Source organism: Poecilia mexicana, unplaced genomic scaffold (assembly GCF_051168715.1).
Source record: "Poecilia mexicana isolate PSO_F unplaced genomic scaffold, ASM5116871v1 scaffold_20, whole genome shotgun sequence".
Classification (NCBI taxonomy): Eukaryota; Metazoa; Chordata; class Actinopteri; order Cyprinodontiformes; family Poeciliidae; genus Poecilia; species Poecilia mexicana.
This window is the reverse complement of record NW_028263389.1, coordinates 15,200,399-15,215,748: the sequence shown is the minus strand read 5'-3', so window position 1 is coordinate 15,215,748 and position 15,350 is coordinate 15,200,399. Positions and strand designations below refer to the sequence as shown.

The window sequence follows — 15,350 nt, the reverse complement described above, 5'->3', positions numbered from 1 at the left end:
ACTTTTCATGGCTCTCATCTTGTCACTCTAAGATCCGATTTGGGGAATGCACAACTAAAAATGGACTTGTTAACACATTACGTTTGCTTAAGTTGTTGATCTACGTAGCTTTCAAAGACAATTGGTGGCACTACTTTCTCACAGTGGAGCCCTCCCTCTGATATTGGATATTGCACAGTTGGAAGGATTTTTGCTCTTACGTTTTATTTTGTTTTTTGTTTTTTCTTTTGGACAGTTGTCATGATGCATAATCAACAAGCAACAAAGTATTGTTTTAACTCTCTCTCTCTCTGCTCGGCTTTCTAACCATACGGGAAGACAGATTTAAAAAGCGGCAAAAGCAGATGAGGTGGAGTAGTAGCGCTTGCCAAGAACTGATGGTGTCATCCAGGACGTGTTGTAGTGGAATATTGTCTCTGCTGCCTGATATGGAGTTTTTGAAAGTCATGAGACTGCCGTACAGAAACCGTCTTCACTCTTCAGGCATGTTGCAAGTCTGACTGCAACTGGAGATTCTTCCCGCCCACAGAATCACCCTCCACAATGACTCTTTGAAGACACTTGGATGATAAGAGTAATGACAATTTCCCCCTTTCGGATAAAGAGAGTACTTTTTGAACATGTCAGACAGAAAATTGAGTGGATAGACGAAAGTTTCCCCAATCAATTTGGACTCGCATTCCACAGGAAAATCCATGAATAGGTGAATCTGCGAGGACTGAGCCACAATTCTTATTACATAAAATATGGAATGATGCACTGAAGTTAGTAGTTGTGACTTGCCACAGTGTAAAAACATTGAAGAGGAATTCATTATTTTGCAAACTGAATTAAACTGGACTTTATAATGTTTCAGTTTTCCAGTGTGCACATCTCCTGTTAGTTGCATGCATAGTTTCCTCAGCTGACTTGAAGTTGGAGCTACATGAGACAAACCACTTAATGTATGGCTCGCTGCTCCTCATTAGTTCCTACAGAATCAGTTGCACACAAAAGCTAGTTTGGTTATATATAGGTTGTCCTCATGGGCCGCTGTTCAAAGTGTCCACATATCTTTTTCTGGAAACTAAGGTGTAGCTTTGTCAGGGAGCGCTGTGAAAAGGTCACTTCATTTGATATTGCTAAATTTCAGGAGGTGCTTGTAGGATAAACTCCGGTTTGGGCCTTGGATCGGACCTGCTACAGTTAAGCATTCAACAAAAATCAACTGTTCTCATAGTTGTTAGGAACAAGAGTTCACATCTCAATAGGAGTCTTAAAAATGTGTGTTTTTAATAAACGTAACACATCTAAACAATAAGCGTCAACTTTTGAGATATAACTGGAAACCAGTCGACCTTCGGCTGGCACGTTAAACCGTCAACGCAGTACTGTTGAACTTTCTGAGTCTCGTTGCAAAGCCTTAACATTTTCTAAGCTGCAGCTCTGGTTTAAAGTTGCTGCTTAGTGTTATCAGCTTGCAGAAAATGAAAGATGGAGAACTGTTTTATTACAGACAGATCCAGTTAGTGGACTGTTTATTTTTACAGTCATAAGAAGCTCGTTCTGCTCTCTGAGCCAGTTCTCATCAATCATGTGCTGCCTGCCTCACACAGGAAGCTGTCTGAAAATTGCTGACGCAAGCACAAAAGCAGCAACTGGACTTTTTTTTAACATTTTTTTCACCGTGTCGTCTTGATTGGCTCTCATCCTATTACAGCTCTGTCTGTCTTTGCACTGAGAAACCTGAAAGAGAATGGACAGCTAGTTAACTTGATCTAATTGAGGCAGTGCTGCACATTTCCATGTGCATTTGGCTTCACTTGCACTCAAGCACTGAGTTTGAACCTCACTAAACTTGGTTGTTTAGCATCTGATTGGTGCTTTTGGAGAACAAGTAGGGTTCCCTTTTCAGGTTCGGGGTTATTAGCCGCAAAGAATCAAAAATGCTAAAATTTCTCATCTTCTCTCAGAGCATCCCAGCTCACCACTGTTGTTTAAATGCATATATTTCATTATACTTTGCTCCCAAGAAGCCAGATTTTTCTTGCAATCGTCCTTCTTTTGCTTTTGAACATATTTAAGACAGATTAAATTTTGCAGAGATTGCAATTATTTAATTTTGTGCAACACAAAATATTATATAATGTAATGTTTTATTTCTGTAACACACATTTAGAATTATTAAAAGCTGTGACCTAATATTTGAGAGAGAGAAAAAAAAACAACTCTCACTACAAATACAACATCAACTAAAACACAAAGCCTCTTCAATCTCTTAACACTTACATATGGAGTATTCACTTATCAGAGAATTTTGTCTCTGGCCATCCTTTGGTTTCTTGGTGAATCTCCATTAGTCTCGTTTTATATCAAAAGTTAATTTGTGCAGATATTTTTGAAAGCTGATAAACTTGTTTGTTCTTCTCAGACTAAATAGGTTTAATCTGGAAGCTAAATAGTCTGTTTAGTTTCCAGACTATTTCCAGTCTCCATGTTGGTTTTTGGTCCTTCACAGCTTGCTTTTAACTACAGTAACAGTCAGTAATCCTGTCAGGTGACAGATTACGTTGGATGATTCTCGTATTTGACATACTGGTTTATGTAGTGCTGAGTAAACACTTCTGAAAGGACTGTCAGTCTCACCTCGATATCCGTACAGCATTGTACAATACGTCTTTTCTAATTTCTTTCTCCTGTTCTTGCCTTTTTCCTTGCGCAGATGCACCGTCAATCTGTTTCTCTTCCCCTTTCTCGCTCTCCTGCTTTTTATTTCTTGCACTGTAAAAAGTTTAGTAACCAATTATTGTAGCAATGACACGTCTCTCACACTTGGCTGTCATGTCTGCTGCCATTGTCTCCTTCTTGATGAAGGAGACACTGTTTGTAATTTAATTGACTTTGCGCTGCATCAACTGAAGTGCCAGTGATGGACAGATGGCAGGAAAAAAGAAGAAGCTTTAGTTCTTGCCAGCAATGAGTCACTCAACGTCAGAAGCTGCTTGCACACTCGCTCAGCCTATTGTCAGCTTGCTTCCGTCAGCTACAGTGTATCACAATGATCTCTAGAGGCTTTGGCATCAGTAATAGCATGTTTTAGACAGCTATAATAAAAGATGCAAAGCTGAACGTAGACTGACCAGTTTATATGCTGTCTTTGAGTAAAGACTAGGGCAATTTCTTGGTAAATTTAACAGATTGTACTCCAGTTATTGTGTAATACTCATGTTATCCTTTTTATATACTACATAATGCATTAAAGTACCCAGATACTCTTCTAATCTTTTCATATTGTCTTTATTAATGTTTCTTCAGGCTTTCTAAATATCTATTTTTGGTGCTCTTCACTCGCTTTCTAAGCCTTATCCAACCTTTTGCTGAGGAATGTTTTTGTTTCGCCTCTTAACTCTGATCTATGACTCAGCCACACAGGAGTCCTGGTCATTTTGCTCTTTCGTCACATCGTATTTTTGCATTTTGATCTATTTGTTGACCCAAGACTGAGCTGTTTGTGCTTCTGACTAACAATTACAACCAACTAGAAGTTACTCATTGCTATTTTGGTTTGATAAGGAGTCAAACAGTCTAAACCGGCATCTGGATCAAATCTTCAGAACATAATATGCAATTAAAGTAAGAGTGAGATTTGAGGAATTTTGTGAATAATCACCACAATTCTTCAAAAATACTAAACAACCAAGAGAATTAAACTGATATGCAAAGGTTTAGTACTTGGATGTGATTCCATACTTCATTTGCAGGTATGAGATAGGGGATGGTGAAAAGTAGGAAGCAGGAATTGATGAAATGGTGAAATAGTGATTTGTGGATCTAAAATAGAATTTTTAATTGCCGAAAGGTCAAATCGAACAGGAGTCTCGTACAAACTTGACACACAAACAGAACTTTTTCACATTCATTTGGGAAATAACCAAATTTTTATCAATATGTTGTTCATAGTAATGACCGATAAAAGAGAAGCAAGGAATAGCTTTGCTAGATTTGACAACATATGAATGTAAGGACCATACATTGGATTTGCATGTGCTTCATATCATAAACTCAACAGATTCAACTGTGTGTTATTTATATGAGCTAGGAAAAGAGATTAAAAAAATAATATGGACTAAATACAGAAAAGTTGTCTTTTATGAAATATTTCAAGGTTTGTATAACATCTTTGCTCATTAGGATTAATTGTTTTAATGCTTAAAACTGGTTTAATGAAGTCGTAGTGTCACAAATGTAATAGAAAATATCAATACAGTTAAAAAGCTATAAAATATGATTTTTTTTTAATATTGCTATTTTGAAATGATTGTAGTTTCATTCATTGTTTCACCGAGTTTAAATAAAAATAACTACAAATATTACTGTATCCTAACCACTAAAAATCTAGAAAACTTTTTACAGATGATATATAAATTATTTATATATCTTCACCTCTTATGGTTCTTATTGCTTTCAAGCACTCAATTCTTTCTAGTGGGAACTCTGTAAAAATGCAGATTATGAATCTCTTTCCTTATATCACCTTTGCTGTTTCTATCATCATACAGATCAAATCTACGGTGAATTTTGATAAATCTTGTTGCAGAACTAAATCAAACGGCTCTGGCTGAGCTCATTGCAGTAAACAGAGACCATCAAGTGGGATTTGAGGAAAATACGTCAGTGGCTAAATGCGTAACCATCTTCCTCTGCTTGCGCAAAACCAGTGAGTCAAGAACATCAAAGCTTCTGGGAATACTGGGATGGAAGTAGCAGAGAGAGAGAGAGAGAGGAGAGGATAAAAGAGATGGGAATGGGAAAAGGTGAAATGAAATAACAGGAAAAATGAAGGTAATGGAGGGATACTTAAATGACAAATGACATTATTGAGAGTGCAGCTTAGAGTGCAGAGAATAATGGACCACACACGGAAACAACCGTAACTTTTCTGCGTGACTGCGATTTTTTTTCGTGGACTTCTATAAAGCCATGATAAAAATGACTTAATGTGAAATTGGGAGCTTTCAGGCAATGAAGGGGTGCGCTGCTGTAGCTGCTTCAGCCACAGTAAGTGATTCTGTCAGATAGAGGAGGCTGCACAAGCTGACTCAGGACCTTTTCCTCCACTCTCGCTATTACAGCTGTGATTTGTATGTTCTAATGCAGTCATCACCATGCAGTCGCTCCATGTAGGGGTCGCCGGTGGTCCTGGAGAGCCGACCTCTGCTTAATGAACCGTGATTAACAGTGGAGACTCCAGGATCGTTACCTTTTCAAAACCTCCCTGGGTGGATAGAACATTTTTAATTGTCTGGTACAACCCAGCACCCACTCTGGGTTCATTCAAGAAGAGAGTTCCTAACCACATGACAGATGCTTTAGAGAAATATATGTTGTTATTCAGAAACCATCAGTTCCCTCACAGAATAAATTATATTAAAAACAAAAAAAAAAAAACAGTTTGCTTATAGGTAAACTTAAAGATGGCTGAAGACAAATACAATTTAAATATGAATTTCCGAACTTGTCTTTTTGGAGTAAAATAAGCTTATGTTTCATCTTCATAAGAGTTGTCTTTGTGTTTCAAAGATAAAAATAAAGAGTGTCAAAATCTTGCCAAACCGTATCTCCATTTTGCCCCGGTACATTGTGAGTTCATCATTGACTTCCTCTAGTTCACATTTGTTAATAAAACATTCTGTTCCTATGTACTTAACTATTATAAATCTGTTAATTTCTAGTTGTAGGGATGATTTATAAAGATAAAATAGTCATAAAAATGTTCCAATCTCACACATCAATGCAAAGTTTAGAGATATATCAAGTTTTAAACAAAACCAAAATAAAATCTAGCTAATTTTAAAGCTCACACCTCTAAATCAGGACTTCAAAGCTGGATGTACTCTTCTATTTATCATTAAAGCTGCAGCATGTTTTAACAACACTGTCTGAAATATCCCCTGTTTTAATTTCAGAATTGATCATTTTGTAGATGGAGTGAGCATTTCTACTACAATCATCATCTTGATAGGAAACGTGGGTGAGCTTTATGTGTAAATATGTAAAGCGAACAGATTTCTCCTCCCCCTTATGTTGAACAGTTGAAACAGTGTCAGTATGACTGTTGTTTTTGAACTTTAAGTTGACTAGTTATTTCTAATAATTCTTGTCAGAGCCAGGGAATAAAGTAAAATGTCTATATTAAAGCTTCCATCACTTTAGTGTTTTGATTTAAAGTTTTTATCACAAGCCCTCATTCACCAGACTGGCCTAACCACTGAGAGCTTTTAAATCTCTGGGTAAGGCGCTGGTTTGTTGCGTCTCCAATTGGCTGCTCTCTTTACTTCCTTGTCTTTATTTTATAAATTGCCATGTAGCGTTTGGGTTACACTGTTTCCACGGATTCTGGTTCAAATCCTCATTTTTACCAGGACAAGGTATGACTTGAAACCAAAACTGCCCTGGCGTAGCATTCATTGGAGTCAATTAATTACATGTACTTGTACGAAAATATTGTTTTATCACAGAAAATAACAAGTCAGAAAGTTTTCAAATCGACATAAAATATCTGATGAGGTGAAAACAAACTGACTTTGAAAAGAACTAAAACTGCAAACGTGTTAGATTATTAAAAGGACAAAAATCATCACCATGTCAGAAAGAATCAGGATATTGTTGCTTTTCGTCAAGGGCTGACATTTATATAGTTTTCCAAGTTTAAGTTAATAGAAAAATGTTTGTGCAGTGAAGCAAAGAAACAAGAAAATCACTGGTTAGCATCCCTTTTTGGCCAAATATTTTTTGTATCTAAACAAGCCAAAAATGTAACATTTTAGCGGACGATAAGATAATTAGTTTGGCTGTAAATTTCATGGTACATTATCTAAAAGCATTCAGTTAAATTTGACCCAGAATAACAAATATCAACCTAATTACAGCGTTAGATGAATGTCATGAGATTCCCTGATATAACTTCTTAGAAGGACAGATTTCTAAACACGTATTAACTCATTTCAAGGAGATGTTTTTCCCGAATGCAAGGACTGTGGAGATTTTTTTCCCTGGCTATGCAACACTGAAGAAGTGGCAGCAAGAACCCTTCGTTAGCAGAATTAATTCGAGTTTTCCAAGAATCAGTTTTATGGATGTTTCTTGATACCAGCTGCTTCAAACAGAGCTCCGATTGTCTCTCGGCCTGAAGAAGACCTAAATGTCATCATACCACTGCCGTATTGTGATTAGCGGGTTTTGTGGGAGCGACGCTGTGCCGTCGGGGTCAGCACAGCATCGGGTCGGGAGGCCTGTAGTGTCAGGTCGCCCCGGGTCCTTTCTGTCGCTGTGTGTTTTTGTCAGAGCTGCCAGCAGAGTGCAGCCTTCACAGACGGCGTTAACGCCCTCCTCTCTGGTCCGGAGCATCTGCGTCCTGCCCTGAGAGCAGCGGTGGCAAGTGTCAACACGGCACATCAAAACATATGTGACATTCGGACAGAAGCATTGGCTTGTGGAGTTCTTTGACGCCGACGTTGTTGCGTAGAGCTGATGCTACAAGATTTCTTGCAGATATGATTTACTCAGTAGTCGTTGTGACTTTAATGTAACTTCTGTGACTGCGTCATCGTTTTCCGTCCATACCAGTTCACCATTATAAAAAAAAACTTATTTACCCACATTTAGTTGATGTAATTTCCTTCCTCATTAGCTTGTTTAGCCAAAAGAAGCTATAATCACAGGTATCGCATTTATTGATGTGAGGACATTTATACTAAAATGAAACCTCTTTACTGATTTTAACCTCTTTACTGAGCAGCAGTGATTAAGACAGAAACGTCAGGTTTCTTATGAATATTTTGACCAATGTTTCTGCAATAGAAAATACTTTGTCTAGCCATATATTGTGCGTTATGTGTGAAATACTGCCTGTCAGATGTACATAGTTTTCACTTCTTCATTCTCCTGTCCTGATCTCTTCTGACATGAAAGCTCTCTTGTAGAATAAGAGAGCTTTTGATTAAACAATAAGTTGTGCAATCACATGAGCTGCACTCAGGTTACTTAATAATGTAATTTAGTCTTAATTTACACAAATATGTGAAACTTTTGCGGCATCCGGCCTTTCACAATCTTTCCTTAGTTTTACAGCATCGCCGTAAAACTCTGAACACCAGGGTGTCAAATCTTCGCTTTGGTGCAGCTGATCGATGTCAAAATCACAACAAAGTTTTCATGTCAGCAGGTAGAAAAGACTGTTCCTAAAATGTTGAGATTTGTTTTTACTTTGTCTGAGACAAAGATTTTCAGGCAAAGTAATTTTATTTCATAACGGAGTAAATTAAAGTTATCATTTCATGTACAAGAGGTTGGCACATTTGGTTGCATTGTTGCCTTGTAGCATGAAGATCCTGGGTTTAAATCCAAGTTGGAGATATTTCTCTCTGTACATATGTAGGCTCAGTCTGGGCACTCCTCCCATAACCCAAAAACATGACTGTTAGATTAATTAGTCTGCGACGTTAAAGTAATTATGTGTGCAAACCACCATCCTATAAGTACCAGGCACCAAGTACAACATGAACTTTTTCAGATGTCATTTTTTATGTGATGGAGCAACAGAGTCGTGTTTTATTGTCACATTAAAACTTAATCTTATATTTAATCAGTAGAGTCCACTTAAGTGTAATTGAAGCTCAGTATAAACACAGCTGTTCTATGAAGGCCTCAGTGGATTTTCCTTAGAGGGCAAACAATGTCCTGACAGCAGAGCAGCACAGCAGACAAGAAGTTCAAATCATTTTTTACAATTTGTCAAGGTTTGAACATATCTGAGAGCTCTGTTCCGTCCATCATCTGGCGAAAAAGGGAGCATGGAAGAACGTCAAACCTTCCAAGAAATGGCCGTCCGCCCAAACCGGCAGGACACTAATCAGAGAAGCTGGCAAGAGGCAAAAAAAAAGAAAAAAGAAAACAATTAAGAGAAAGAAAGAAAGTACTGCCAAATTATAGAAAATGTGGAATATGGTACTCTGCTCATAAGAGAAAAGGAAACTTTCTCACCTAAAAGCGACATCTAGAAGAAAATTAACAATTTTACTCGCACTAAAACATGGCAGTGGCAGGATAATACTGGGGGATGCTTTTCTTCAGCAGAGTCTGGGAAGCTGGTCAGAAGTAACTGGAAGATGAATGAAGCTTAAATGCGGCTTAGTCCTAGAAGAAAACCATTTAGTGGCGGATAAAGTCTCAACACCAAGGCAGAAATTGACTTTCTGGAGAGAAAACGACATTAAACATGCAGCCAGAGCAACAAGGAATAATCTTTTGGTGTTTATTGGTGTCGTTAGGTGTTTATCTTAAAAAAGTTTTCTTTTTCTTCCACTCCATATCTATGCTCCTGAAATCACAGTAAAATACATTGAAGTTTGTTGTTTCAACATTAAAACCTTAAAGGAGTGTCAATACTTTTGCAAGACTGAACATGCAGCAAAGTACATTCTATATCTATTAGTGCAAAAAAAAAAAAAACCAAATGTATGCACTGTTGACTCATGACCACCGTTCATACAGCACTTGCAGTTTCTAGAAATGATTGCTGCAGAGACACGAGGAGCAGATGGACTGACTGTGCGAGGAAAAAAAGGGAGAAGAGGGGTGATGAAGAAGAAGGGTTGAGGTAGAGAAAGAAGAAATGCTGAAACGGCACAGCGGAGCTTGTAAGAAGGAGTCAGGAAGAGACACTCTGACAAGCCAAGTCACAGCGTGAGAAAGGGAGAGCTTGCACCAGCAGCAGCAGCTTCATTATCATCGGCGGGAGAGTCGGTCACATGCAGCCACATCGGGACTCTCGCAGATGAACCGTCACGCGTCGCTCGCGGAGCAGCGCGAGGAGCCAGCGACGCAGCAGGACGGGGAAGCTTGATGGAGGGGATGAGGAGCATCTCTGCCACCTGACTCACTCTGGGAGTCAGCCTCAGCACCTGCAGCGGCACGCCGAGCTCTCCCTCCACCAAGGAGTCTGAGGCAGACAAAGGGGAGAGAGCTGCTGAGATTATGCGCGGGGCAGCGAGCTCCAGCGGATTCCCCATCTTTGGCAACAGCGACGGCGGCAGCAGCAGCGGGGGTAGTTGGAGCTTTGGCTCTCCAGACGACAGCAGAGCCAACTGGAGCTGCAGCAGAACAAGGAGCTACGACTCCGAAGCTATTTATTTATCCGGGGATGAAAGCAGCATTCGCAGCCCCGGCGTAAGAGGAACCAGCTGCCAATGCAGCCACAGTGTTGAATGTACCTGTAGCCAAAGCAGTGACAGCTGCTGCAAAGCGGTGCAAAGGACACCTCAGCAGTGCAGTTTGGTGTAGTTGTAGTAGCAGCAGTGGGGGGCAGTGGCTCAGGACACTGAATGACCAGTGTGGCTCATGAAGGCCACCTGGATCCGCTTGCTGAAACGAGCCAAAGGAGGTCGAGTCAAGAGCTCCGATGCCTGCGTAAGGAGGATTTTCTACCGTTCATGTCGTGAAAGTTGCTTCTGTGCATGCACTCGTGTGTAATTCATGGAGTCTGTGCTTTCCCCGTGCGTCCATCGCCAACGCGAAGTGTTGGGGTTCAGCGTGGCCGTGTTGTGACGATGAGAAGTTGTGTGTGTGTTGGTATTAGTTATGGCTGTCAGATTCTGGGCAGAGCTCCAGATCACCTCCATGCGGCCCACTGGGACGGCTGCTCATGATCACGTCTCTTATTTAACGGTGACACTTGAGGGAGGCCAGGTGCGCTAACCTGCATCTTTCGCAACCAAACGTACCTCGCAAGCAGTAAATTTCATTTTACTTGAGTGTGGCATCGTAACCTTGAGCAGGTGTTAAACTGCCGCTAATTGCTTTACTAATCAAATCTGATCAGTAAGACTGGATCCGTTTGTTTTTTATTTACCTCTTCTCCTCTGTAGCAAAGTGGGGAACATGAAAGACATTCAGATGATTGATGAGCAACATGGTTTTTGCGTAAGATGGAGGGCGTGAATTTGACCCACCTTGTTCCGTCTAGAACAACAGCACCTCCTGGATTGTCTCTTTTGCACAAGTCAGATGGTGCGAGTGAAGAGGATGAGGTGGTATGATCTTGGTTTGGTAATTCTAATCATGCACAGATTGAGGAGAGGCTATTTTTAACTCAGACAGCAGAGTGTAATGGTGCAGTGAGATGAATGAAAGACCTTGTGTGAGTGGCTGCCACAGGAACGTGCAGGTAGGGATAAAAGGTGCACCGACTCCGCTGGATGAAAGACGAGCTGCTTTTATTCGCGGTGCTTGATGACTGTCTTAGAAAAATGAAGGGGTGTTCCTCATTCACAAACGGAAACTCTGTGGCACATTAATAGGACGATTCCATTCATATTTAAGTGTTTACACAAACCTTGAAATAAATTAATAATCTAGTGCAGAAGCGTAACGTCACACAAGAACGTTTAGAAACATACAGCTGTTGATTTGAATAGATGTAATTCACTGGGGGGGGGGGGGATCTCCCTTTAAGAAATAAATCACCAGTGCAGGAAGGTTGTGAATTTTTCTTTGAAGAACTCTTATTTGTCAATAAGAAAATAAATTGTGTACCATAACATTTTACAATGTTGGAGCATAAAGTGAGATGGATCTTTGAGTCATGAATCTGATCAGATGCTCCTCTCTTCTACTCACTTTATGGATTTTCTTTTGGATTTAGGTCTAGGAGTCTTAAATTCTTCAATTATTTCAATGTTATCTCTCAGAAAGTCTAGTTAAGGTTTTTAATACCATGTCTTAAAATGTGTATCATCAGCTATTGCTGTTTTTTTTTTAATTACCTTTTTTAGATTTAAAAATACTGCCACTATTTTACAATAATACATTAGTGTATTTTATTTCAGGGCGTTTAAATTGGGTATTGGAAGTGTAAAAGCACTGCCCTTCCATGCCATTATCAAAAATATACCAAATTGTTCGTACTTGCAGTTAAGAATTCACAGATATGAAAATTTAGGCTGGTATTTGAAATTAATATTGCTATTATAGCAGATATCTTAAGCAGATACTTACAGGCAAACAGATGGGTGTGTAGATGATAACTTTTAATCTGATTTTTTTTTCTGCAGTGGATTAATTAAAAACAGACACATTCAATAAAAGTTGACTTATTTCTGTAACTCAATCGACAAAACGAAATATGTGTATTCTTCATGTGTCTCTTAAAGCCTCCAAGGTTTTCAAAAATACTTCTATTGTTCCCAAGCTGTGAGTTCATCTTTGTTCAGTTGTAGTCGTTGCTGAGGTGCCGCTGTTTGTGTCTCCACAGGGTTCGGCCGACTCTTACACCAGCCGTCCATCAGACTCCGATGTTTCCCTTGAGGAGGACAAGGAGGCAGCGCGCAGAGAGGCAGAGCGACAGGCTCAGGCACAGCTCGACAAAGCCAAGGTCGGATTCTTTAAGCCAGGGATCGGAAGCTCACTTTCCCTTGTTTACCTGGCAACGTCAAATGGCACTGAAAGGGTCACTTTGAATGACTTAAAAAGCATTCTGAAAATGTTTTTTGTGCGATCTCAACTTTACAAAAGCAAAAAAAAGTTTCCGCTCCGTTTTGTGGAACGTGTTTCTTGTTTACTACACAAACAAGAAAAGAATGATGATGATGATGATGATGATGATGCTTTTGCATCATGAAGCTTTTTCATGATGCAAAAGCTTCATGAAACAAATATATGTAAAAAATGTGTATATCCTTATTGGTTCTGTTGGATTTGAGAGGAAAAAGTGGCTGCCAGATACTTAGAATTAAATGCATTTTATGAAATGGTCAAATGTAACCCATCTCTATAAAATCAGAGAAGACTTCAGCATTGGCCATAAAGAGGCAACTGGCCGTCCATCTGGGTAGAGTTATAATGTCATCGCCAAACAATTTGAATTCCATCATTCCATCTTAAAGCAGATTATTCATGAATGGAAACCATTTAGGGTAGGTTCCAATCTGCATCTTAAACTTTACCCATAGATGCGCATGGTCATAAAAAGTCCTAAGTCTGATCAGTAGGCTTTAAATTGGATTTAGCAAAGTCCCACATATAACTATTAATTCTGGAGTTTGGAATATGTAACAATTCTGACATAAATATGCTGATGTTCTATGATAGTGTAAAAGAAGGCATGTTTCTGGACATCACTTTAAATCGTGACATCACTTCTTTACTGAAGGTCTGGTACCATTTGATTTGATTTGGTGGTCGACTCCCCCTAGTGGTCTGGAGCACCTCCATTCTGTGGAGCAGCATTTCATACTTGCTGTTGTTTTGGCACTTTCTCTTGTGCTACTATTTCTTGTGGCTGCAGTATTTTGTCTGTGGTTGTAACATTTCTTTCTGTGTTTGCATCAATTTTTGGTTTCTTTGGGGGAAAAAAATTGTCATGTATAAAATTTGCCCTCCAATGTGTTTTCTGCCTAAGGTGGTTCATGGGGTGCACTTAGTTTTCACAGTTTTTTCCTATTGGCTTCACCTCTGTTTAACACATAGTGATAGCATAACATCTGAGGTAGTTTTTGTAAACTTTTGGATAGATTTATGTAATTCTAGAAGCCTGTTGAAGACCAGATAATTTTTTTTTGCATAATTTGAAACATAATCCTTGAATTTAAAGAGGATGTGGTGGAGGGTTTTATTACAAAATGCAAGTTATGTTGATGGTAATTAACAAAAGTAAGACCTTGCAAGAAATGCCTCTATAAGTATATAAATATAAATGTGTGTTTGCAGATAAAATTGGTTTATTTTGTTTGATTAAGTGATGGCAGGCATCACTCAAAATATGATGTAAACTTTACATGGATCTGTTTGTTGTTACAAAGCTGAGTCCACTTCCTTTCTAGAATTCCTCTGAAAGTCCTCCATGTTACTCAGTTTGCTCCATTTAGACTTTAGTTAGGTGGATTATGCATCGCACTGTGTCAAATGGATCCAACCGAACTTAAAGTAAACCTTTTGTTATTGAACCTCTCGTAGCTTTGAGGTAACTCTAAGTTAAAGCTTTTTTTTTTTTTATGGATTTCCAAAGAAGCAGGATGTTGGAGTAGAGTTCAGCTGGTCATATGAAGTGGTCCTTCTCGGTCCTTCTCCTTCTCACTGATGTGAGAGGTTAGGGGCCTCAGAGGTCTCGGCGCCACTGTTTGTCAGAGCTATAAGCCTCGCCTGATCTGCTCTCGGCCGCAATTAGCAACACATAAACAAACACACACATGACAGAGTGGACTCGCCTTTTGCGCAACAGGAATTCCAATCAGAGCCCACTTCCACGGAATCACTGAAATGCTCTGATGAGATGCAAGTCTTTGATCTGCAAAAATAATTTTGCTGTGCGTCTTGCTCTCTCTTCCGGCCCACTGGACGGCTCGTGGTGTTACATTTTTCACATTAATTCAAGCGACTGTCTGAGAAATGTTTGTGTTGTCTTTCATCGGGTGTTTAGTGTCTGTAACAGCTAGTTAAGCTTTTGGCTATCCATTCATTCAGGCAGACATTTTCCTCCTGCGCTTCGTCTCAGAGTAGCTCCTAGCTGGCAGAGACGGATCATTCCTGCAGATCTGTGTCGTTATTTTCCAGAGTCGCCCTCTCTAGCACACTAATTAAAATGATAAGTTGACTTTATAGATAACCTGGCATAGATTACCCCCGCTGGCATTTTACATGACAGATGAGTGGTAAAAAATAGCTTCTGGTGGTCTGGCCAGCAGAGAGAGACAGACCAGGCTGAGGTCAGAGGAAGTGCAGACTCTCTGACTGTGAGCTTTTATGTGCAGAAAGTCACACTCGCTTCCCTTCAACTACAAATCCGTAAGGATTTAGGAAAGATTGGATACTGCCAATGACTATATTTTATTCCTGACATGCATGAATGAAACCAAACCAAAATGGGCTCCTCCTAATGGTTTTTTACGTCATAATCAGTAAATGCGCTACTTTTAAATTAACTAATCCACTGAAAAGGAAATGAAGGAAAGTACATTGTAAGTTGAGTGATTTGCTGAAAAAAAATACAAATAATTTTAAAACATAAGCATAAAAAAGATTCCCTGATTGCATAAAAAAAAAAAAACTTGCTGTAGGGAACTTGTTGCAATTATTAGTGACTAAACCTCCATATTCCACATGGATTATAATAGAGGGATTTATGATAAATTAGTTAAATGACTGCATTGCTATGTCCTCATTTGTATGTTACTTTGCATTAAGCCTCTGTCAAATGCACAAACATAATTAAAAACAGTGTATTATGCTAAACTCTTGCTGCAAATTCAACCGTTAAGTGAACACTGTTTTTTCCCTCCAGCTATCACCTTATTACAGCAGAATTCACCTACGGTAGG

General features: G+C 39.2%; 1 protein-coding gene across 2 annotated transcripts in view; it reads left to right on the top strand.

Annotated features, from left to right (window-relative positions):
• The window catches only part of cacnb2a (calcium voltage-gated channel auxiliary subunit beta 2a), a 68,034-nt gene that overhangs the window by 32,345 nt on the left and 20,339 nt on the right, over positions 1-15,350 (top strand). Inside the window, exons 1-2 of one of the 2 annotated variants that reach the window (XM_014982917.2) lie at positions 8,438-10,446; positions 12,290-12,409. In XM_014982917.2, the coding sequence (XP_014838403.2) occupies positions 10,378-10,446; positions 12,290-12,409 (189 nt within the window). In that variant the 5' untranslated portion in view covers positions 8,438-10,377. Of the gene's footprint in view, positions 1-8,437; positions 10,447-12,289; positions 12,410-15,350 lie in introns of those variants that run through there. The other variant, XM_014982914.2, reaches the window with a different exon arrangement.